This window comes from Ammospiza caudacuta, chromosome 2 (assembly GCF_027887145.1).
Source record: "Ammospiza caudacuta isolate bAmmCau1 chromosome 2, bAmmCau1.pri, whole genome shotgun sequence".
Taxonomy (NCBI): domain Eukaryota; kingdom Metazoa; phylum Chordata; class Aves; order Passeriformes; family Passerellidae; genus Ammospiza; species Ammospiza caudacuta.
The window spans coordinates 48364516-48389563 of NC_080594.1; the positions used below are offsets into that span (position 1 = coordinate 48364516).

General features: G+C 39.4%; 1 protein-coding gene across 1 annotated transcript; it reads left to right on the top strand.

Annotated features, from left to right (window-relative positions):
- MPHOSPH8 (M-phase phosphoprotein 8) lies at positions 1–24736 on the top strand. Its single transcript, XM_058825576.1, has 13 exons — positions 1–276; positions 3984–4139; positions 5041–5874; positions 8777–8873; positions 10547–10672; positions 10759–10847; positions 11971–12111; positions 12869–12955; positions 14865–15019; positions 18412–18566; positions 19824–19951; positions 20588–20671; positions 21541–24736. Exons 1-13 carry the CDS (start codon positions 1–3, stop codon positions 21580–21582), a joined length of 2370 nt encoding a protein of 789 aa, XP_058681559.1. The 3' UTR covers positions 21583–24736.
- The last annotated feature ends 312 nt before the right edge of the window (positions 24737–25048 follow it).

Below are 25048 nucleotides of genomic sequence, written 5' to 3' on the forward strand. Positions count from 1 at the left end.
ATGGCGGCGGCGGCGGCCGGGAGCGGGGCCGAGGCGGCGGCGGCGGCCAGGCTGGAGGGGGCGGAGGGAGAGGAGGAGACGGCGGCGGCCGCGGCGGCGGAGGATGGGGAGGGCGGGGAGGAAGACGGCGGCAGGACGGGCAAAGCGGGCAAAGCGACGGGCTCTGCGGCAGCAGGCGGCGGGGAGGCTGGCGGCGGCGAGAGCGAGGAGGACGAGGAGGAGGATGGGGAGGACGTGTTCGAGGTGGAGAAGATCCTGGACGTGAAGAACGAGGGGGTGAGTGCGCAGCTCGCTGGCACCGGGCCGCGGGGGGCACGGGGAAAGGGTAATCCCCATAGGGGTGCAGCGTGTGCTGTGCAAGGAGGCTTTCTGTGCCCTGCTCCGGATTCTGTGCCCCCAGCCAAAAATAGGTCTTTGCTAAGTTGTTGGGTTTTGTCTGCATTATGAAACTGCTCTTGGCTCTTGACGCCGAGCTGCGGCACTGTTTAGGTGTGAAATGTTTTAGCGCAGAGATGGGCAGGGCTGAATAGAACTGTGAGCTTAGAGGTGTTTTCAAGGTATGTTGCCAGGGACCACGGTCACAGACAAAACCGGGAAAGACCTCCTGAAATAAGAGAGTCTTCTCCCAATTGAAATAATAAGCTTGTAGTCTTGCATTGTTTAAAATTAAATACCAGGCCTTGATTTGTTTCTTTGAAAGCAACCTAGACTGGTTGAAGTTCTTTAAAAATTTTCCTAAACCTCAAATAGAAAAAATAATTAACACAGGGGTTTTCTTAAATTATTTTGTGCCTGAAAGATTTTTATTTTAACTAGTTGATGCTTTTTAATTTCAAGTTTCGGTCTATGACATTATAAAAATCTGTCAATTTCATGTAAAAGATCAGAGTCTTGAAACCCTTAGTTTGGAGAGCCTTCAGATCAGCATTTTCTTCGATATTTGTGATGTTATTAAATTGTACCTTAGCTGAAGTATGTTGATGTCTTAAGATTATGTTGTGCTTTCAGGGTAATACAGTATTTATAGAAGTGAAGTCTTGGTCAACATAAGTTAGGCTTGAAAACAAGAGGATTCCCTTTTTTTTTTTTTTTTTTTTTTATTCTTTCCACCCACCTCCGAGTGATGGAACCTGAAGTCTGTAGGTGGTCATGGTGGTGAGACATTAGGGAGTACTGGGATATACATCAATTACCATCTCTTAAAAGTGTCATTGGCACGTGGTGGTGGTGACAGGGTGTCTCTTTTCCCTCCCCTCCAAGCAGCCCGTTCTGCAGCACATCCTGAGCTCTGTGTGCCCGAGTTTTCCAGGCTGGGTCAGCTCCAGCGAGTGGGTGTAGCCAGCACATGGTGATTGTGGCTTTGTGCCTGAGCTCCAAGCTCATCAGGTGCCCTCTCAGTTGCTCTGCAGCCGGGGCTGTGCTCCACAAGCGTAGGGCAAGGCAGGAGCTCATACTCAGGTGTAACTTCCAGAAGGGCTGGGAAGAGCCAGGTGTCACCACAGAGGGAGTCACACTGGGCAGCGTGGCGTGGGGTGCTGTGTGTCACGGAACAGAAGTGTCACAGCTGCAGAGCCCTGCATGGAGGTGCTCTTCCCACACACACTACTGGTGGTGTTGGGCCTGGCATCCCATCATCCCTGGTGATGGGATGAGGGACAGCACTCCTGGGTTGGGATTGGGCTGGGGAGTTAGACCTGTGCATAAATAAAACATTAACATGACCTAGTTAAGAGAGCAAGCAGTGAAAGTTTGGAAATGTCATCAGTGTATCTATAAAGCTTTTTATTCTGCACCTCAGTTATACTCCAACAACAGGCTCTGGTGCAAATTGTGATGTTCCCCAGTGGAAGTGGGAAATTTTAACTGGTCTGTTTAATGACATGGTAGTATCCTTTTCCATACAAGTTGGTTCTAGCTCATCACTAGTTCTCACTGAAGCTAGAGCAGTATAAAAATGCTTGGAAGCATTCAGTTTTTTCTGAGTGATAACAGAAGGGAAAAAAACTAATACTGAGTGAGAGAGTGTTGATAGGGGAGTGTAAGACTGTGCCTCTTAAGTGGGAGAATCACTCTTCTGCCTTCACTTAAGCTGAATTTGTAAAATTATCCTAAGCTGCATTTTTCTGTCACTCTCCATGTACAGGATATAGTCACTCAACAGCCAAATGGTTTTGCATTTGCATTAGACTTCATGTAACTTTCTCAATTAATGAAAGAAGGATTTGTAGCTTATTTAGTACCTGAGTTACAAGGATGTTCCTAACTGCACCTAGCCAAAGTCCTGCATCTGAAAGGGAATAACCCTGTGCCAGCAGGCCGGTGAGAGTCCAGCTGGCTAGGACACAGATTTGCAGGAAAGGAGCTGGGAGTCCCCACAGGCAAGTAAGGTGAATATGAGTCAGCAGTTCCTGCAGCAAAGGAGGCCAGCAGCACCCAGGAGTGTAGCCAGAAGATCGAGAGATGCTTCATTCTCTCTTCTCAGACTGCTGAGAAGCATCCTGAGCAGCATGTGAAGCTCTGAGCTCCCGAGGACAGAAAGACATGTACATACCAGAGAGGAGGGTAATGAAAACAGGAAGCTGAGAGCTGGATTTGCTTTGCCATAAGAAGAGAAGAATCAGGGGAGATCAGAGTAATATCTGTATCTGACAGGAGGATGTGGAGAGGACAGAATCAGATCTTTCCTGGGGGTGCACAGGGAAGGGATGTGACAGTGAGGACACAAGCCTGAACACAAGGACACCTGCATAGATATACTGACTGGGCAGATACCTGAGCAGCCTGATGGAGGCAGTCCTGCTTTGAGAGGGCATTTTACTTGTTAGCTCTGGAAATCCTTTGTAACCTAACACACTCTGTGACTGTAATGAGGAAGTTTCTGGTTGCTTATTTTGTAAGTAACCCCAATAGAAGAAAGAGGAGAGGGGAATATGATTTTGGAAACTTAACTCCTAAATCAAGAGAGATGGGTTAAGCTAAATTCTAAGAGAAATGTTAAAACTAAGGTGTTTGAATACAGGCTATTTATTTATTTAGATGTCTGTGAAGCAAAATACAGAAGATTATAAATAGAGTTGGTCAGTTGGTTGCTGAAGTTTCGTGGCATGTTTATACCCTTGGTCAAAGGTTAATTATGCTCAGGCAAAAATTTATGCATAGACATTTAACAGTAAGTGCCAATTGGCAATTCTTCCCGAAGCTTTTTTTCTCCAGGCTTGGTTAGCGCTGTAAGGTCTTTCAGAGCGTTATCAGTCCATGTTTGAAAGTGAGAGGTACTATTTTGCCTCTCAAAAGGTGCTTTCCTAAGTACATTTGCTACAAAAATAATTTTTTAATGGTAAAGAACTTCATAATTTAGTAGAAAAAACTAGATAGAGACTGCAAGGTGCAGTTTTATCCCTCAGTGAAGTTCAATAATGTTGAAACAATTGGTCTCAGATTTTTGTATGCAGTCTACCAAATTCTCTGTAACTAGCTCCACTGAGATGTACACACTCAGATTTTTGTCTAGGTTTAACCTGATTTAATTGCTGGGGTTTTTTTTCCTTATTGTTGGTATTTCAGTTTATCAAGAATAGAATTGATTACAAATATAGCATAAATTATAAATTTCAATATGGAACTTGGTGAGTGGTGGTACTTCATTAGAAGTGTTAAGGATTTATATGAAATTATTCAGCAAAGAGAAAACCATCAGTCTTGAAATTTTTATGGAAGAAATATTAAAACTTGAAAAAAAATCGTTTCATATGTGTCAGAAAACCCATTTTGATAAATTGACTGGGAAATTATGATATGTACATTGCAGCTGTGGTTCTGAACAAATGTTAGATACTGGAAGTATTTTGGATAAAACTGTTCCAACTACAGAAATACTGATTTGTGTATACACAAAATTGTATATCCACTGACGTGCTCAAGAACTGACTAGCTGATGCAATACTGTGCTATATTGTGTTATATGCTGTGGGTTTTTCTTACAGGGGAAAACTCTCTATAAAGTCCGGTGGAAAGGATACACCTCTGATGATGATACCTGGGAACCAGAGGCTCACTTGGAAGACTGCAAAGAAGTGCTTCTTGAATTCAGAAAAAAGATTGTGGATAACAAGCCTAAATCTGTTAAAAAAGAAATACAGGTGTGTTTCAACTTCAGTATCTTACCCTGGAGACATAATCCCTATCTAGACTCTACTAATGGGAGGAGGGGAGAAGGGAAGGCATTTGAAACATGGAATTAAAAAATCTCATCCAAAACTTTGTTGTTTCTTGTGAAACTTAATATTGTTGCTGTTCTCTGGTAGGGATTTTCTTTTTGTTGACAAGTTTGCTTGTAGACTGAATCCATCTAAACTTCAATTTCATTTCTAATGGGACTATGTAAGTAATGTATGGTCATTTTAGTTTGTTTTTGACAATATAAATAACCCCATTTCCCTACCCACATGCATATTGTCTTGTCTCTGAAGCGGGGCACAGTCTTCCAGTCATCCTCCTGCTTTCTGTAGGAGATCAGTGAGTTTGAACATGGAATCATTAAGTTTGGTAAGAGAGGAATACAGAAAGATTAGATGCCAGAGGGCAGAATATAGGTTTGTTTTTTTTTTTTTTCTTCTTTTTAACAGCTCAGTTAGCCTGAAAAAGCAGTAAAAGGATCCTTTTTGGAAACTGGTACCCTGCTTCTGGGAAACCTGTAGGTAAATCCTACAAAATCAAATCAATTGTTTCTAATGCAAAATCGCTCAGAATTGTTCTGTTCTAGAATACAGTGGTTGGATGTGTAATTGGTTTACTTGAATTGTTTGTGTGTTGATTCTCATCCAAGCAGTTAGTTATGTAATTTAGGTAAGTAAGCTAGAATTGTATTATCACATTTTGCAGTTTGGCAATGAGAAATGCTCTTGGCAGGGATCAAAAGATTAAAATGCTTAAAAATTTATTTTTCCCAAGCACGACCACTACCATTTTTGTATACTTTGTACCAAAGTGATAGTTTATTGGGGAAGGAAAAACTTTAAATTTTTTTTCTTTACCTTTCAGAAACCACTTCTAAATGATGATATATTTGAAGCAGAGTCTGACAGCGACTTGCAGAGTGAAACAAAAGATGATGTTTCACCAAAGAAGAAAAAGAAGAAGTCAAAAGAGGAAGAGGATAAAAGTTCAGATGACCTGAAGAAGAAAAAATCTAAGTCTCCAAAAGCCAAGGAAAAACCCAGAACAGAATGTGAAAATTCCTCAGATACGTTGGTTTTAGATTCAAAGCCAAAAAAAAGGACTTTAGAAACTAAGGAAGATTCAAAGGACCCAAAGAAGCAAAGGAAAGAAGATACTAAAGAAATCAAGAAAAAGAAGGGAGAAGATTTAAAAATAAAATCTAAAGAAGATTCTAAAGAAAATAAAAAATCACAGAAGTATGGAGATGTTCAGTTGGACTCAGAATCAAGTCCTGTGGATGATTCAATTTCTCAAGTGACTTATAATGAAAATTCAAACATAAATTCTGAAAATAAAGACGAGAAACAAAAGGTAATAAGTGGAGAAGAGAGACTGGAACAAGAAATTGATGAAAAAGATGGCATTCCTGATAAATATTTTGATGGATCAGCAAGTAATGAAGATGATGGTATTGATACTAGGGCTAAAAGAAAGAAGAAGAAAATTCACAGAGCAGAAGACTGTAGAGAAGAAGATGGAAAAGTAGAAATTCAGGATAGTCATTTAGAGAAGAAGAGCATGCACAAAAAGCAAACAGGTCAAGAAAAAGTACCAGGAGAGTTGGAGATAGTGTCACCTGCTCCTTCACCAGTGCAGAAGGGTGTGAAATTGAGCACTGATGAAAGGGTGTGCAGGCCCATGGATTCCCCTGGGGAGGTAAGCATGGTCAGTGTGGGCCCTGGGGGTAAAATCAGTCATCTTCAAGGTACACATACCTCAAACCATGACTGTTCATGATGGCAAAGAGAAAAGTACAGATTGGAAAGGTACTGAGCTGCATGAGCTTAAAGAAACACCCACTGCACAGTGTATAACAGAGACTGGGAAATGTCTGGGTTCTGAACACTCTAAGGGGGGGAATGCTTTAGGAAAGGAGAGCACAAATGTGAAAGGATAAATGTCTCCCATTTACTGTGTCTTCTTAGAATGAAATTTCCTGTTCTTGCAAGGCATGCTGTTATTTTGAGCTTTGTTTGTGCCCACCTTCAGGAGTTTCCCCATCTGACTTTTTTTTACTTGTGTAGTAAGGCAGAACAGTGTTGAGCAACACTTGTTCTCTCAGACACTGGCCATTCCAAAAGGGATTACCTGTGGTTGCACCTGCCTGAGAACTGGAATGCTGAAATCACTTCTAAAACCCAGGTCTCCCAAATAATTGTGTAACAAGTTTGTCGTGTTAGAATTCCTATAGTGCTTACAGCAAATGTTTTGTTTCATGACATGGTTTCATATTAAATAGAAATAGAAATGCTGTACCTGTTGTAAGAAATAAGCAAATACCAGGATATTTATTGTTCCTTGTTTAATACAGTAGTGCTTTGAGAAAAGCAGTATTGTAAAGGCAAAAGAAGAAAATTATCACAAAAATAACTGTTTTTTGTAATGTTTCTGGGAGTATAATTTCTTTCATCTGCTTCAGCCTGTTCTAATACAGTTTGCAGTTCATAAAACATTGTCTGCTCAGAGCAGCCATGTTCTGATTTAACAGGAATGCAGCCAAAACACATTGTTACTTACTGGACTATATGCCACTTCTGAAACCATAATTCCATGGTGGGAAGTTCTTCTGCAGGTTCAGCAGTGGTCCTCTGCTTGTGATTGTTCTGTGTATGGAGTAGGTCACCTTAAATAAGTTATTTTGGGGATAGAGAATTATGTGTCATAATCTGAGAGTAGAGCTACACAGAAGAGTGTGTTTGCAGGATCTTATTGTTGAAAGTTCTGGAAAACAAGGAATTACTGTGAGGCATAGGCCAGTTTCAGAAGGCTATTTAATTAATAAACCAAATGGTTTACTTACAGTTCAAGGCTATAGTGTTTGTGAGAGAGACAAGAATAGAAAAAATCTTTGGCATTCTGTTCTATTTACCAGTAGTGTAAAAATCCTGTCACCTTGACCATGAATGAATGAAGAGCAGAGGACAGTGGGTTTGCCTGTGGCTCTTCAGTCAGCATTCTCAGTGAGTTATCTCTGTGCTTTTCTGGTGGTCGTGCTCCAAGGAAGGTCATGCTCTGAGGTACCAGCAAAGTATGGAAGGCGTTCTGCTCTTTGCTTCTGAGTGTAGAAGGCTTAAACAGTGTTTGCTGTAACTGGTTAGTTATTCTCTGCAGCAGCTGTGGACTTGCATGGTAGGTTTGGTGGAGAGTTCTGCAGGGTATTTTTTGTTCACTAAATTGTTGGCCCAGACAAGATGATACCTGTCAAAGAAAATCACGTATATTTCAGGTACCTGTCTTTCCTTATGTAACTCTGCTTATGGAGCACCAGGCATGTCAATTTATAACACAGTATTTTCTGTTTGGGGCCAGGTCTGCATGCTGACCCATTCCTTCCATTTTGTTTGCCTCCAAAAAAAAAAGGGTATGTTCTGCATCTGATCAGCATTAGAAATCTGGAATAGAATTCTGATTTTAACTGGAATAGAGTACTGATTTTAACTGGAATAGAATACTGATTTTAACAGCCCCACTGTAGCACATATCTGGTAGTCCCTGTAGTAAGTTATGGATTTCCTCTTAAAGACTGAGCATCTGGCAGGATGAACAGCTGCCTGTGTTTGCATTAATCACGTCAGTGATCAAAAGCCAAGGTTTGTGGAGGGAAGGGGGGTGGTGAGGAAAGCAATTAAATGTCTTAGCTCTGCTGATACATAATGATACACCAAATTAATCTGGTTTAATTAAGGTTTTTGCTCTGTCACATGGTAGCATATATGTAAATTTTTGTGAGGACTTCTTTTGGGGCAGTTTGTCAGAAAGACAGTGCTACTCTCTTTGCCAGGTTAGTGTCAGAGACTGATACAAAGCCATGCCAAGGAGCCTTGTCCAACCTACTCTGCAGTGAATTTGGTGAGTGGAGAGAGAGGATTACAGAAGGAGAAAGGCAAACCTTGGTAGAGAAAGCTGGATTCCATTTTGGCAAATTTGATTATATATCTACATCTACAATAAGTTTCTTCTGTGATATTAGATACTGCTAAGCTCAGACTTCTGCAGGGATATAATGACTTTGGGTGGATTTTGCTGAGTGTCTGTTTTTCACAAATAACTGTTGCCATAACATTCTGTCTGTGTAAATTGCAAAGCTTGAAACCTTTTCTGTCCAACTGTCAAGTTTTCTCAGTTGAGGTTCAACTCAATGATATCATAATGCTTCAAATACGGTGCTACAAAATTGTTAAATACTCTGAAATCATTACATTCTGTTCAGGTTTACTTTGGAACAAACAAAAAGTTTCTCGTTTTGAATTTCCTTTAAAATACTGATTTTTGTCATATTTGCAGCTCTTCCATAAGGCAACTTGAATGGCTGGGATGCAGTAAAATTATGAATTGTAATTATGTTCAGGAAATAATACCTCCACTGTTAGGGAAAAAGCCTTCACAGACTTAACTCCTGACTCACCTGTTTAATTCTTAGGAATGTCTACAAGTCTGTTGCATATAGGTTTCAGTAGTATTAATTGTCAATATACTTTATTGTTGGAGTGGTGAAAGGAGTTAATTTTCCATTTTTTTTTCTCCACCACTAAAATTTGGTCTTTGCTTTCAATTTTAGGAAAAAGAAGTAAAGAAAACTGAAATTAAAGAAAAATCTCAAAAAAAGGAGCCTGAAAAAGAAGAAAAAAACAGAAAAGAACAGAAGGTCCTAAAAAGTAAGTGCTAACGTCTTGAAACAGAGAAGGGAATGACCATTCAGGGCATTCTCTTCTAATTTCTATAAGGCAGATATTGTGTAGTTTTGCAACACACACACACACAAAGACACACACCAGAAATAACGAATTCTGTGTTTAGTTTAGGAAGCAAAAGTCTTGTGGTCTATGGCTTTGCTAATACATGCTTCATGAGAATGTTAATATATGCTTCATGTATGAAGCAGAATATATAGAAGTCTCTGACATTTTTGTAGACAAGTTAACTTTACCCTTTCTAATTTAAGATTGACAACTGTGCTTCTCTGGCATGTAATAGTAGCTTTTTTTAGAGGAATTCATCCGACTATTGGCTACTTTCAGAAGTGTTCTGACAATATTATGAGTATATACTTTTTTATACTTAGAAAAATTAGTAGGGGCTCCCATCAGACAAACATCTTGCCTCTTGCTTCAGCCACAGAGACAAATTATGTTATACAACCCTGGATGATTAGGTACACAACAAAGAATGTCTAGGTTCTGTTTCTGTTCCTAATGGTATAATGGATTATTAGTGTTACTGCTCTTCATCTCAGAACAGCTCTGGATTACTTTTTTCAGGATAAATTCCTTCACTAGAGAAGCACTTTTTTCTGAAAGTGGCATAGATGCTTAGAGTGCTTAGGAAAAGAAGCAGAATGAGTAATTTTTTCTGTGCAGCACTTATCCTTTGTGTGGTAATCAGATACTGAACCATACTTCAGAAATAGTACTTATGCACAATTCTAAGCAGCATTTATTAAAAGGAAGGAGGTACCATGTGTAAAGCAGCCAGAAATCAGACTTACCAGGATAGGTGGAGGTGGACTTGCTCTCCCTGAGTTCTGTCTTATGCTAAGCTTGCTACTGTGCTCCAATACCTTACAGAAAGAGAACAGATCTTTTCTAAATTGATCCTGCTTAAATTTTGTTGTGTGATAGTCCTTAGTGGCTCAAGTAGTCACTCTTGGTAACTGTCTTAATATTCTAGGCTTTAAGGTCATCAAAAGTGCATTTGAGCTGTTTAATGTAGGTTCAGAAGAAAAAAAAATAATATTATGAGAATAACTGCAAAAGAAAAGAATCTTTGCTAGAATGGAAATTCATAGAAGAATCAAAAGAGCAAGGTGTACAAGGAAAGGAGAAATATAAGGGATGAAGCAAAGAGATGGACTTGCATTGCTGCAGAAGGTGATTGAGAACTAGTGGATGTGGGTCAAATGGAGAACACTGGTAGTTAAGATTTTCTCCATTCCTGCTTGCATCTCGAGTGCTCCAGTTCTTGTCTCTGCAGGGGGCTGCAGAGAAGTTTTCTTTTGAAACTCGCTGGTACCTTTTCAGTGTGTTTCCAGTGCTTGTGCTACCACAGTGATGGAGTGTTCACCTTCCCATAATCACTTCAGCCTTATTTATTAGCACAAATTGGCAGTTTCTTTCATGTAAAAGCTTTTTATGTTTGTTTGTAATGTAGCCTTTGCTGCTGAGAACCATTCCATGCTGACTGCCAGGGTTTATTTGAATGAAAAGTAGCAGTAGTCGTTTGTTAAGCTGCTGATCATTGAAGCAAGGGCAAGCATTCATTAGCTTGAAAATTTACAATTTATTGCTTATTTTACTTTTTTTTTTCTTCCACAAAATTAAATACATGATAGATGGCAAGCAGCAAGTCCTGAGTTTGGGTATGGACATGCAGTTAGAGTGGCTGACACTAGAAGAATTCCAGAAGCATCTGGATGGAGAAGATGAGAATCATGTATCAACAGAACCAATATCAAGTGGTGAGTATTTTCTGGCAAGAAGGGGTATTTCTTAGCTGACATTTCAATGGGAAATATCCTTTAACAACACTGAATTTATTTTCTAGCTCTCCTCAGAGATGCTGTTAAAAGTGGAGACTACATGACGGTGAAAATGGCGCTTTCTTCAAATGAGGAATATAATTTGGATCAAGAGGTAATTTTTATGCAGTAGAAGTATTGGAAGACAGTTGGAGGGAAGAATACAAATTTTGATTTATTTTAAAAGCTTTCCCTTCTTATGTTGTAGCAGACTTCCATCTCACCTAAGTAAACAAAAAGCACAGGGGGTTAAAAAGGAGCACAGACTTGGAAGTTTCAGTATTTGTTATCTATTTCTTCCAAGAAAAAATAAAGTTTGATAGAACCATCCCAGTAGCTTTCCAGCCAACTTGCCCAGTGTCCTTAACTGACTAAATGTGGAACTTTGCATGCTATTAGGAACAATAACCATCAGTACAAGTGGCTGAACTGTGTAAAACATTGTACATGGGAAACAAAACTCTGAAAAGCCCCAAAAACCTGCAGGGTGTTTGACATACTGGGACCACTTCATAATTAGTTTTCTGCCAGCTTGTTATCAGCTATGTTCTTATTAGATTTACTTTCAAGCATCTATTTCCCTGTTGAATAGGACTGTAGTTCCATTTTTGAGTTCTAAAATCTCTAGTATTGGTATTTTTGCTGGTGATTTTGTGTAGCTGTGTTATGCAGCATTTTGAGAACTCAACATTATGCTGAGTCTTCTGAGGTGTTGTAGGGAAGATGAGAAATAAACTACTGAGGCCAGCACGTGTTCTGTGAGTTGTAAGGTCTGGTGGAAAATGCAGGAATGAGTGAGGAGACTGGCTGGTTAGAGTGTCTTTGTACATACACTCTGCTAAAATCAAAAGGCAGTATTGTGAGAGCAGCTGACTTGAGCCATAGTGGTTTTTCTCCATGGGTGTTGACAGTCTTGCTGCCTTCCCCACCCTCAAATACCCTACAGCCTTTCTTCTTGGTTCATTTTGGTTTTTCTGCTTCTTGTTCTGATCCTCAGAATGTTATGGATTTTGCAGATTATAGAGCTGAGAGTGTGAGACCTGCAGACCAGAGAAGTGGGAGGTGATAGTTTGCTGATGTCTGGCAGCCATGTATGTGTGAATTTTTCTGCCAGGGAGGGAAATCCTTGTGAAACATGTTGATGCACTTGAAATTTTTGTCTTGCAGCTTTGATTTATCTTGAAGTATTTTTTTAATTGTTATTTTTCTGTAATGGAAATGATTTTTTTTTTCCCCAGGACCCAAGTGGAATGACCCTGGTAATGCTTGCTGCTGCTGGAGGGCACGACGACCTTCTGCGGGTGCTGATCAGGAAAGGAGCTAAAGTTAATGGTAGACAGAAAAATGGAACAACTGCATTGATACATGCAGCTGAAAAGGTTGGCTTGCTTATTGTTCTGTTTGTGGTTCTGAGCTCTTTTACTTATGATTAAAGGCAGTACACATTTTTTTACCTTTGAATGATGCCTAAAAAGTAGTTAGCAAGATACAGCAGGGTGACTAATAATAATTTCAGCAGGTGTGGTTATTGTAGTATAAATAAGTTCTGATCTCAAACCCTGCCCTGAGCAGAGAATATCATAGGAGGAAAAGTGGAGCTGAAGTTCTTGTGGTAGAATTGCTTGTTATCATATCTGGCTACACAGGGTCCAAACTGGAGACACTTAGAAAGAAAATCTCTGATTAAACATGATTTGGTATTTTAAAGCAGTTGGGCAGTGAACACAGTGGCAAGCTCTTCCCAAAGTAAGACAGCTCAAGCAGTAAGAGCAAGTCAGGGTTTCATGGGTGCACTCCTCTGTTCAGGTGGGTCCCATGAACAGTAGATAGAAGGGCAGCAGGGAGCCTCATTCCTGTTTGGTGGCAGATGCAAATACACTGCTTCCTCTCTGTGATGTTTATTATTGCAGGATTTAGGAAAAAAATGTAAGAACTGTAAATAATTAGGACTATCCACTTGCCTAAGTCTGAAATGCTCTTTATTAACCATGAGAGAGAACAGTGTTAATTGTACCATGACTCATGTTTTGAGTTCTATGGATGAATTTTAAGTAAATGTCATTTTATATTCTGAAACAAAATCAGAATATTTTTTACTTACTTGTATTGTGGGTTTGGTTTGGTTTTTTTCCCCAGAATTTTCTAACAACGGTAGCTATTCTTCTGGAAGCTGGAGCATATGTGAACATGCAGCAGAGCAGTGGTGAGACTGCCTTAATGAAGGTAAATCCTCTGTTTGTCCTTATGTGGTTTATTAGGAATACTTTTGTCAAACTAGTAAAACATAAAAACCTATTTATAGAATTCATTTCAGGAACACATTCCAGATTTGAAATAAAAATACCCTTCATAGTTACTCTAAGCAGAGTTCTAATCCATTTCTTTAATGTACTGTAATATCTAAACAAGAAACACAGATGCCTTCAGCATGCAGTGCTAAATGTGGCTCATCATCCTCTTGTGCTGTTCGGCTCAAAGAAATGCAGATGTGGTCTTCCAGCTGAGATAATCAAATTGTCAGCAGGAAGAGAAAAATTCCAGAAAGAATAATCTTTCACTTGGGTGCTTCTGTGATTGGCACTTGATGTTTTATTGCAGGCCAGAAATAAAATAGCCAATTTACAGTCTGATTCTCAGTGCCTGTTCTGCACCATTATTCCCCCAGTCACAAAGGAAATCTTGATTTTTTAAAAAAAAAATTTTGCAGTGGGAAAATTCTAATACTCTTAAAACAGTCTGTGCTTTTAATATTTTTTTCTGTATGTGGATGAATTTCACCAAAGTTCCCCTTTGGATGAAGTTGCTGTATTTATGTGTAGGCTGTTTGTGTGGTTTGTTTGCCAGAGAGGTTACAGAAGCTTTCCTGCCCAGACAATGTGATATTGTTTCTGTTCTGCACTCTGTGAGGCGTAACAAGTGGGGTTTTCACATTTTCTCTGAAGGCAACAACTCACTTGTGGTTTCCTCAGCCACTTCAATCCAAAATCTCTTCATAATTTGGGTACTTCCATGAACCTCAGTCTTGACCTTCTTTAAAGTTTTTATTAGTCTTTGATGCACAGCTGTACAAACCAATTAGCAGCCTACAATGATTTATTCCAGGTGTTTGTTTTACAATGCAGATACAAAGAATAGGATCTTCATTTCCAGTAACTTACTGGGACAAAGCTAGCCCTCTGTGGATAACCTATCAATGTGTTTATCAAGTCACTCTTATTTAACCTTAGGAGTTTGATCATATTTTTTCTAAAAGGAGAGAAAAAAGATCTTTGCACTCAGTTCCTTTCTGTCAGGTGGTGTGAGATTTTTCTTGGTTTTTTTGGTTTGAGGAAGGCAGGTGGATTGTACTGTTTATGGAAGATGATGGATTGAAGGCACAGATCCAAGTTCAGAGCAGAGAGAAGTTTCAGAAGCTGTCTTCTGAAAGGTCTACAGTGATAAAAGTGTTTTATCTCTTGTGCCTTTTCCTAATTTATCTGAGTGAAGTGTTTGAAAACAAGTGATCAAGAGCATGTGTTTGCTTTCTTCAAAGTGAAACCTTTTTTTAGATTTTCCTGTCCTTTTGTTAAGTTTATGGTTGATGTGCCCTGAAAATTTTGCTGTAAGTAACAGTGCACAGCCTTGAACATTTATGCAGAGGATGATAAAAGTGGCTTTCTGACATAGCTACGTACCAGTCTGAGACAAATTCTGTAAATTAATTGCATACCCAAAGTACCATTTTAAACTGAGATGCATAGAAAAACAGGCACTTGAAATGTTATCTCAGTAATTTCTGAATGGTTCTACAGAAAACATATTTACTGAGGTAAACAATTGTAAGAAAATTTACAGTTACTGAACTCCAGCCAATCAGTTATCTTCACAGAACTTCTGGGATTTGCTTTCTTTATTTTTTTTTCTAATGATGTCTGCTTGGTAATCCTGACTGTTGCTGCTTCTGCCTGGATAAAGATAAAATATTTATGGAGCGTGTTCCTGAGTTTCAAGCTGTGTTACCATTCACAGAGCAAATAATTAAAGTTCTAAATTGTAACTAATTTTGGATTTTAATTCACTTCGGCAGTTCTGCTTGCTGTCATGTATACTCTGTTCTGAGGGGTTTGTAATAGTTTTCTGTCCTTCCACCCAGGCATGTAAAAGAGGGAATTCTGATATAGTGCGGCTCATGATTGAAAGCGGAGCCGACTGCAACATTTTGTCCAAGCACCAGAACAGCGCCATGCATTTTGCTAAACAGTGCAACAACGTACTGGTGTATGAGCAGCTCAAGAGCCACTTGGAAACGTGAGTAAAATGTACTTGGAAGTTTGCTCTGCTGAAGTTTGCCGTGCTAGGCATGTCATCATTCTGGTTTAAGTCAAGGAAAATGTCAGGAAAGAAAACAGATCTGATTTGGGCAGCAAGCTAACTAATAAATCATGTGAAAGCAAAATTATGTGAGCTAGCAGAATTGGCATACACTTGCTCAAACACTGAGTATGGAGAGGAGGAAAAGGTAATTCCTAGAAGAGAAAGATTACTTAAGCTATAGCAGCCGTGAAAACTTAGAAGTGTATAAGCACTGGACCATGGAATGTAAGCTCTTAGTAGGGCATGCCAAATAAAATACCTTGCTAGAAAGCATAGGGGAAAATCAAACAAAAGAACACCAAGCTGAAACACCATGAAAAGTCTGTGCAGGTGTTGTGTTGCTGTGGTGTTGTTTGGACCTTTAAACATCAGCTATGAGCTGAAAGTGCCAGGGATAAAGCTTTCATGCCAATAGATGATGGAAAACATCATCAATATCATGCAGCAGAATGACTGAAGAGCAGTGCAGTGTATGTGACATGTAAAGTGTTGGTGTCATATGGTCATGACAAAATATACTGAGCTACACTGAGACAAACATACAGAGAAGGAGCAAGCTCTCCAAATACCCATTTGGAGGAATACTGTAGTTAATGTATATGGGCAGAAAATTAAAACCAGCCATCTCTAAATTTGGGGAAGACTTAGGGAGGGTCTTGTGGCTTCTACAGCAGGTGAGATTTTGCCATGAATGCATAGTTAGTGCTGGAAGAACACTGTCTCAGTGCAAGATTTTTTTCTTGTTTCATGATGATGTAGTCCTCGTGATTCACCTATATGTAATCTAAGGCAATCTATCAAGTAGTTTGTAATCCAAACTTATTCTTTTCCAGTGTATAGAAAGCCCTGGCTGTTTTTTGCTTCATATCTCTTGTGTTTCCCACCAGCTGACTTCTTAAGTCTGTCTTTACAGAAACTGCCTTGTAATGGTCAGTGTGTATCAATCAAAAAACATCTGAAGTCACAGGGTTAAGGGGATGGAGTCAGGTTGTTTTTAGGGGTTGCCAGTGACTGGACAAGGGGCAGTGGACACAAACTGGAACACAGGAGGCTACCTCTAAGCATCAGGAAATTTTTCCTTTTGAGGGTGATGCAGAACTGGCACAGGCTGCTCAGAGAGGTTGTCAGGTCCTTGGAAAGTTTGTAAAGATATCTGAACATTGTGAAGTTTCTGTCAGCCCACTTGTCAAGCCTGTCAAGGTCTCTTGTGGATATCAGAGGCTATCAGCCACTCCTCCCAGTTTTGTCTCATCTGCCAAAGTGCTGAGGGTTTGCTGCACCATCCACAGGGTCATTAATTAAGCTGTTGTACAGGACCAGACCCACTATTGATCTCAGAGTGCACCAGCAATGATTGGTTTCCAGCTAGATTTTGTGCTACTGATTTCTGGATTTTTGCTGAAGTAACGTGTTTGGATCCAGTTCCATACCAAGAGGAAAGTATTGTGATGCCACTGTTTTTAGTGCCCTGGAAAGCTTGTCTGAGATACTGTAGATCACCAAAGCAAACTTCTGTCCTGAGCAGAGGAACACTATAAGGAATGTTTTTCTCTTGTAGAATGCTAAAAGAAACAGTGCTAAAAACATAGAAGGTAATAATTATTTTTCAGAAATTAGAAACCTGTTAAAGTGAGCAGGGGCAGCTAAAGTGGGTGAATGGAGTATGCTGATTCTGGCCTAGGGAAGCAAATCATGACTTGTTTTTAGTTAAGGTTTTGAAGGGAACAGCAAGCATGCAGGATAAGTAAGTGATCTGGTATCTCTGTTCAGTGTAGTGAGACTTTGTCATTCATTCACTTTTTGATACCTTTCCCGTTTGTTTCCCTTTTGACATCTGCCACCCTCAGTTTTGGCTAATCTAAATAATGAGTTTTGGAAGATCTTGACCATGTAATTTTGCCAGTCAAGTGGCAGTTGAAATTAAATATTGATGATTGCAAAGTCATGTCTGGGGGTACTACTGTGCTGATGTGAACTGTACAGGAAGTAACACAGCTCTTGCTAATTCGGGAAGCTTTTAGACTCACTGAAAATACCAGTTCAGTGTTTTTTGTCAGTCAGAGGATGACATTATAGTAGTAGTGAAGCTGAAAATAAAATTATTAAATGGTCAAAATGTGAAATCAGGAAACAGCAACAAAAAATAACCCAAAGCCATGAGACAGGTTCTGCAGGCCATCCTACTAAATGATCTAGTGATAGGTTTGAAGGGGAAGAATATTTTTGCACAGCAAAACTGAATCATGGATCTCGTTGCAGAATGCTGTGGTCACAAATACATGGGATTTTAGAAGGGATTAAGCAGATCTAAGAAGATGAGATTTGGCTGCAGTTTCTAGTTTTGGATGGCTCTTAATCAGATTGCTAGAAAATAGGACAGTGTACCAAAAAAACCTACTGTTTAATTTCTCATATTTAATATGGCTTTGTCAGGCATCAGGGAAACAGGCTACATGAGCTTTGGGACTTGCTTAGGCATGGCAGTTCTTGTGGTTTCCTTCCAGTGAAACATTGAAGTTTTAGATTTTGCAGATGATAGTCCCAGTTAGCAGGGTGGGGAAGTGTGTTCTGAATAATAACTGGAAAAGCCATAAAGCTGCCAGAGGCAGGACCTCTGCTGTGCTAAAGCACGTAAAACCCATTTCTGACCAAACAGCTTTCTGAAGAGGATTACTGAGTGATCTGCCTGCAAAGGTGCTAGACACCACTTCATAATGTGGTCTCTCTTTGAAAGCTGGGCTGCCACTCCACCTGGTTCCCTAACTCCCCAAAAACACAAAACCCCCACTTTGTCTGCCTTTTAGTGGTAGAATGGCTACCTTTGCACTGTTTTATTCACAGAGTTTAACTAGGAACTGCATTTTTCTAGTAAAATTCTACAGGGATGTGCTTCTTTATTTTTACTTGCAGGCAGATTGATAATTCAATCATGCTGGGAAAGTGGGGATGTCTATTTAGCCACCAAGTATATGTTGATGTTTCTGGGATATCTTTCTGTATATAAAGCCTTCAAAATATGTGGCTAGTAAAATCCTTTTTTTTAAATCTACTGCAGTGTGTTTGTATTAACATTTTAGTTTTTTTGAGCCGGTAGTTGAATTTCACAAACAGATTGCTGATAAAATACTTTATTAACAGTACTGGGACCTGTGGTTCATCTATCTATAAATGCTAGTGAGGAGGGCATTCACTCCTGAAAATCAGGAATCTAAAAAGGTGATCTGGAATGCTTTTTTTTGCATGTGTGTGTGTCATGTCTCACCAAGCCTATATCTGGTAAAATAATTCACTGTGTGAAGCACAGGCCTCATTGTTTGGTCTTTCAGGCTCTCAAAAGTAGCAGAAGATACCATCAGGAATTATTTTGAAACTCGCCTTGCTTTGCTGGAGCCAGTGTTCCCAATTGCGTGTCATCGTCTCTGCGAAGGGCCAGACTTTTCTTTGGATTTTAACTATAAACCTCCACAGAATGTGCCAGAAGGTAGGGAGGAGTTTGTTGTTGTGGCGAGGGTTTTGTTTGTTTAAAAAAGGTAGAACAATATGTTTAAAGCATGTCTTAAATTATCTCCTATGCAAAATTATTTTTGTATGATTTTGCAGGACATCACATTAAGAACACTCTGATTATGGAACATAGGGAGAGCAATTATATTTTGATGTATTATGGGTAGGGTTTGTCTGTATTTTTTTTAAGGCTTTTTAATTGCCACATACAGAGTGTCAACTTCTTTCTGTTCATGGGTTACATTAGCTCAGTGACAGGCATTATAGGAAAGGAGTGGTTTACCTTTACCTTAGAATTAATGATTCAGGAAAATCTAGGCTTACTAGATTATCTAGAGAAGGTCTTGTAGTGAATCCTTTTGTTTCATGGACAGTAGCTCATGTGCTGAAGGCTTGGAATGTAGTCCCAGCAGTGCCCTGAGACAAATGCAGTCTAGAAATACTAGGAAAAGGAAGCAGCTGCGGTCAACTTTGTCTTCCCCACAAACCTTTTGAAAACGACAGGAATCAAATTCCCAATGTACTTGGGAATATTTAATTATTTTTCCAGGAATTCAGATGCTATTTTCTGCTGCTTGGCTTCTCTAAGTCATTTTTGATGAGTATATCAGGGAAATATCTACTGATACTGATTTTTCTTAAAGTGATAACTCAGTGTGACTATTAGAATCCACTTAAACTGAGATTGAAAGTGGATATGTCTGCTCAGTTTTCTGGTTGTTCAGAGTTGTTGGATAAGTCTTCCAGTTCTTAATATAGATATCCTGTCTTTTAGAATTAAGAAACTTAACGTTTGTGTCTTGAAACATTTGTGGGTAGCTTAAGTTGCTGCTTATTGAATTCCAGTGCGGTTCATAAAGATCTGTAACGTCTGGGCTCAGTTGTCTGTTCTTTTGACTAGACCCAAACCACACTAATTTCCATAACTGTCTTTGAGTAAACCTGAAACCACAGAAGTGAACTGTGCTGAGGATTGCTGCTTCCATTTTGCATTCCTTTCTGATAGCCACATAAAATTATTTCTGTTGTGAAAAGTCCTTAACTCAGTGACCAAGCCAATTGTTTTCTGGATCCACTGGTTTGGGAAATGGGAGTTTTGCATGTTGGTTTGTTAATAAATATATACACCATATGATGGTTTTTACTTATATGTATTTGCACCTGTCTTCAAAGGTCTAGTGTACACAGTTCTAGATAATGGGTCTGATTTTAACTGAATTGTCTTCCCTTTCAGGATCTGGAATTCTTCTCTTTGTTTTCCATGCAAATTTCTTCGGTAAAGACATTGTTGCTCGGCTCTGTGGACCATGCAGTGTACAAGCTGTGGTTTTAAACGACAAATTCCAGCTCCCTGTATTTTTGGTAAATCTTTTCATACAGCTGATTGACTGTAAAACTACTTCGTAAAGTCTTTATAGAGCAGCCTGGGAAATCTCAGTGCCGTAATTTGAATTTACAGTATTGTGATGAAGCATACTTTTTATCATTATGATGTTTTTTTAAAATGAAAATTAATTTTCTTTGTATATGGAGAGAACTATAATGTTTGCTTGTACTATGTTCCATAAAAATGTATGACTTAAAAGTTAAGGACATAGTGCTGGATAAACTGATTCTAGGTGGCCCTGCTTGAGCAGGGGGTTGGATTAGATGCCCTGGAGAGATCTTCTCCAGCCTTCTGTGATTCTGGGACTGAGGCTTCTTCTCTAATTGACCAAGCCTCTCATATTTTTGACCCAAGGAAGTTCTTAAATAATTTTTAACAACCTACCTCAAAGTTCTAATAATTATTTTCTAGTTTGTTTTTTTTTAATCTATTAAATGCATCACTCTGCACAATTTTGAAGTCTTCTTGTTTTCTCAGTCGTTGCATCAAAGGTTCATATACAATGTTCTTTAAAAAAAAGCATAGTGAAAATGTTGAATTGCTACTCCTCTCACACAGCTCTTTCAGCCATAACCTACCATTAACTTTGTCCATTGTCTTTTTCCTTGTAGGATAGTCACTTTATTTATTCCTTCAGCCCTACTGCAGGCCTTAACAAGCTTTTCATACGGTTGGCAGAAGCTCCTACTGCCAAGGTACAAAATGTTCTCAAAATTAAATGTGCATGCTCATTTGTTGTACTCTTCTATTGTCTGAATGCTTCTACCTGTATGTTGCAAATGTAAAACTTAAAGATTTTCCTCTGTCTCCTCATCCCAGTTTCCATCAGTTACAGTTACATCCTGTGACATAGCCAGAACTTGGGAACATTGCCACGTGTTAGTTCTGTTATAATTAAACATTTTTATGTTGTGGTGAGAATAATTCATACACTAGTATAAACTAGTGTTCCAGCTAAACATCTTCTCCATCTATATTGTGAATTTGATGACTGAAAGATACATGGAGTGGTCACTTATTTTTTTGCATACAGATGTTTTTACTTGCGTGTTGGAAATACTTACTGGGGTATGCGCTCTGCTTTTAAATAGTCTGTTGCATTTTACAGGTGGTTTGGGCAATATTCCCCACTACATGTTGCAAGATGAATTCTGTTCTGGTAGCATTTATTTTATCCTAGAAAGTATATTTTCCAGATCCTTAGATTTAAAAGTTGCACTGAAGTTACAGTCTTAAATGTTTTATTGTACTTTTTTTTTTTTTTTTTTTTTTTGTGGAAAAAAGTGTATTCAGATGGAAGTATATGTTTGTCTGGTTCAGATTTGGGGCTAACTTGTTCAAACACCACCCGATGCTGCAGTATTCTACTGGAGTCTTCTTAACAAGCCATCCATATCTCAGTAGAGCTACTGTAAACTGATTTTATTAAGGACTTTATAATTCCTCTTTTTTCCTTTCTTAGTCAGTAGCAATTGTATGCCTTTCCTTGTGGCACATAGGAGCGTTTAACACAGTAATCACCTGTGGCCAGCGTTGATATGGAAACCTTTGTTTTCTTTTGCAGGTGAAGCTGCTCATAGGAGCTTACAGAGTGCAGCTGCAGTGACCTCTGAGCATGCCGTGAGTGGACTGACACTTTTTTGGATATACTTCTGATTCCTCTGTTCAGAGACTGACAAAGCAGTTTGGAACTTTTTGGCACCACACTGAAGACTCAGTTCCCAGCTCGCCGTTCGTTGGCAGTCGCAGGAAGTGTGTGTTGGAGAGCAGTTGAATACGCTGCACTGGTGGGACAGGGTTGTCAGCTTTTTTTACTTTGTACAGATGTAGATGTAAGTATTTGTGCCAATACATATAACTCTGTTTTTCTTTAACTTGTGGAGTCCAGACTGCATATTTCAGCTTTTCCACAATGTGGAATGGTGCATATAAGAACTATTTAAGGTAATTACATGAAATGTCTTTTTTAAAGATCTTCATTTGTAAACTAAAATTTTCTACTTACTCTAACATTTCTATGTGAAATGCAGACCTGTCATATTATTGGAGCCATGGGAAGAAATTACACTTTAAAATGACTGCATTAGGTTTAACTTTTAAGTTACTGAGGGCTGTGTTCTGTTTTAAAACTGCTTCTGTTCCTGTCTCTCAATGAGACCCCAGTTATGCTTAGAGTGATTCTCTTTGAACTAACAGAGTTCATTCAGTCTGCAGGTGTGAACAAAGATATCTGAACAGGCTCCATTCGCAAAAGGGTCTCAGTCAGGTTCCCAGTTAAATCTCTACTTTAACCTGCTTTGGTATTAGAGAAGCATCTGGTAGTTTTACAGACATCTTAACTTTTGAGGTCTTAGGTGACATCTGAAAACAAATACAAGCTGAAAATAGCAAATCAGAAGACTTGTAGCTACCTTCAGTGTCCAGGCAGTGCTTTTTGTAGACGAGAAGATACATAGAGAATTTCAGATGTCCTCAGCCTGACAGATGACAGAACATGTGTTGTCCTTTACTTCAGAAATTCAGTTCCTCAGTGCGAAAAGCTGCTATCTTTTTATCTTATTATATTATTATTTTATTTAAATGACCCGTTTTATCAGATGACAGCAGTTTTGTAATGATCCTGTGCTGTAAAATATAAATGTAATACTTCTGCATGGAGTATAGAATATCTTTCTTTGTAAATTAACCAACTTCTTGAAAGGTAGGAAAAAGCAAACCAGATCGTGCCTTTGCTGTTCTAGTTGTCATGTGTAGTTTACATGCCACTGTGTGCCTATATTATTAGCAAGACTTGTGCATAAATTCTTGATAATTTTGACTGCTCACCATCCAAATGGTGCAGCTGTATGAAGTATCATTTTAAGAACTGTGATTTTTTAATATAAATTTCAGTTAACCAGTTTTTAATTTTTGGTTCCTAAAGTTTTACATCTTTCATACTTAAGAGATGCCAAATGAGTAACAAAGGACACAATTTTTGTGGAATGTCACATTAAGCTATATAAAACTAGAACAGCAGCATGACATAGAAATACTCGTTTCTGTTTTGATTTAGAATAGTTGCTTATGTTTTTGCACAGTATTGATGAAATCTTAACAAATTTGGGTTTTGAACAGACTTTATACCTCCACCTCTCTGAAATATGTTAGATACCTCACTTTGCTAAGTGTGAACACCTGAGATGCATGAAAAGCACTGGCTGAGAATCAGGTATGTCACTGCCAACACTTGGGACTTTGTGTAGCTGAAATTGTAGTCCCCGTGCATAAGCCTGGATGATGCATAAGGAAAGGGGACACTTGTGTTTCCTTATGCTGGAATGCCAGGTTTCATCTGCACAGCTGCCCCTCGCAGGACATGTGGCAGCACAGTGTGTGTGGCACAAGCTCTGTACAGTACCTGCCAGTGGGAAATGCTGGAGCTGCTCCAGGCGGGGATAAAAGGTGTTTTGATCAAATGTTCAAATGATAGAGATGCTATTTAGAAACTGTTGTACAGTCTAACCTAAAAATGTCTAGTAATGCTCCAAGAGTTGATAGAGCAAGTAGTTTGTCAGAGGCTGTTGATTTGGGGAGTTGTTTTGTTTTTTATCCTGAGGCACTTGGGAGAGAGGGAGGAGTTCTACAGAACATGGGAATAAAATCTGGGTTTCATGATGCTTTTATTAGGGATGAATATTTTGCAGCCATCTTTCTCTTTTAGTTGGCAGTATAAATTCAGAATCCCTATTGAAGATGCATAAGAAGTGTATGAAAAGCTGTTTGAAGCTGGGTTTTGTCAGTTTTTATTGTATGGGTTTTGCCCGATTGCTGAAAAAGGTTTTGGTGGACAAAGGATGAAGAGAAAGTAGCTACAATAAAAAACAATTATTTAGGCACTATGGAGAAATACCTGTGAAGTACTTGCTCAGTTTCTTCTTGCTGCCATCAGCAAGGGCTGCAGCTGCAGTTCCCATGAATTGCAGAGGTAGCAGATGGTTCTGAAGGCTCAGGGTTTTTACCTTCATTGTTCCAGCACCAGTACTGCTGTTCTGGCTTCTTTCACCGGTGCTGAAGGTTGGTGGGTGATGCAGCTGACCATGTCACAGGCCTTCTGTGCTTTCTGCACCCATTTGCAAAAACAAAATGGGATTTCATCAGTCTGAATTTAAGAAAGATGTATACTTTTCACCTTCTGAACATGGCTAAAATGTTTGAGTGAGGGACAAAGATGAGTTTGGAAAAAAACACCTGAAAAAAGACACCGCACACTAGAAATTTGAGCAGAACTGAGGCAGCAGGAAAAATTAAGCTTTAAAAGGGTTTCTCAAAGCTCAGATACCTCAAGTGTAGCAGACAGCAGGAAGGAACCAGGCAGAGGATGGTTCTTTCTGACTTCAGGTCTCCTGTTTTTACACAGCAAACCAGTCATGCGTGATAGCTAGAAATGAACCTTTTTCCAGAATGTGTGTAATAGTTCCTGCATGATCTGAATTGTAAGGAACTCCTCTGATCAGTTAGTTACTGGTCACACTGCTGCAGTTACAGTAGAGGGGTCAGACCTTCCCATTGTCTCCCTCTGCTGCTGTGCCTCTTGCTCTTAAAGGAAGGCACAGCTATGCTGCTGAGAAACCCAAACCATGCAAATGGGAACTGAAGACATTGTTACACACCCAGGAAGATGAGGGCCTGTTCCAAAACTGGATTCACTGCAACTGTGTGGGCATGGGCCACCAGAGCTTGAGGGGACAGGGTTACCCATGTGGTGACATCTCAATCTGTAGTGCAGACTCCCACTTCCTGATGAGAAGTCTTGCACCCTGTAGCTGTTACTTGTATGGACTTTCCCTAGCCAAGAACAGTTTGATGAATTTGGGAAGAAAGCTCTGTTAAAGCAGCTGCATGTCCTACACTGAATAAGCCTTCCAGTGGGGGAGAGGGGAAGGTGCTGTCTCAGCCCCTCCCACCTGTAAAGATTGTGCTGACAGTTTTTCTCAAAAAGGCTTTACAAGGTTGCTTGAGACCTGTATGCTTGCACAGGAGATACAAAACTTTGGGTGTTCCCTCACCTTTATCGATCTGTCAGCTCTGCT

What these genes read in the sequence shown, in the direction of transcription:
- MPHOSPH8 (XM_058825576.1), top strand. Translation starts at nt 1, where the DNA reads ATGGCGGCGGCGGCGGCCGGGAGCGGGGCCGAGGCGGCGGCGGCGGCC. An exon ending in CCATGGATTCCCCTGGGGAG is followed by an intron (nt 5,875 to 8,776) that starts GTAAGCATGGTC and finishes TTTCAATTTTAG; the next exon opens with GAAAAAGAAGTAAAGAAAAC. An exon ending in CTCAAGAGCCACTTGGAAAC is followed by an intron (nt 15,020 to 18,411) that starts GTGAGTAAAATG and finishes TTGGTCTTTCAG; the next exon opens with GCTCTCAAAAGTAGCAGAAG.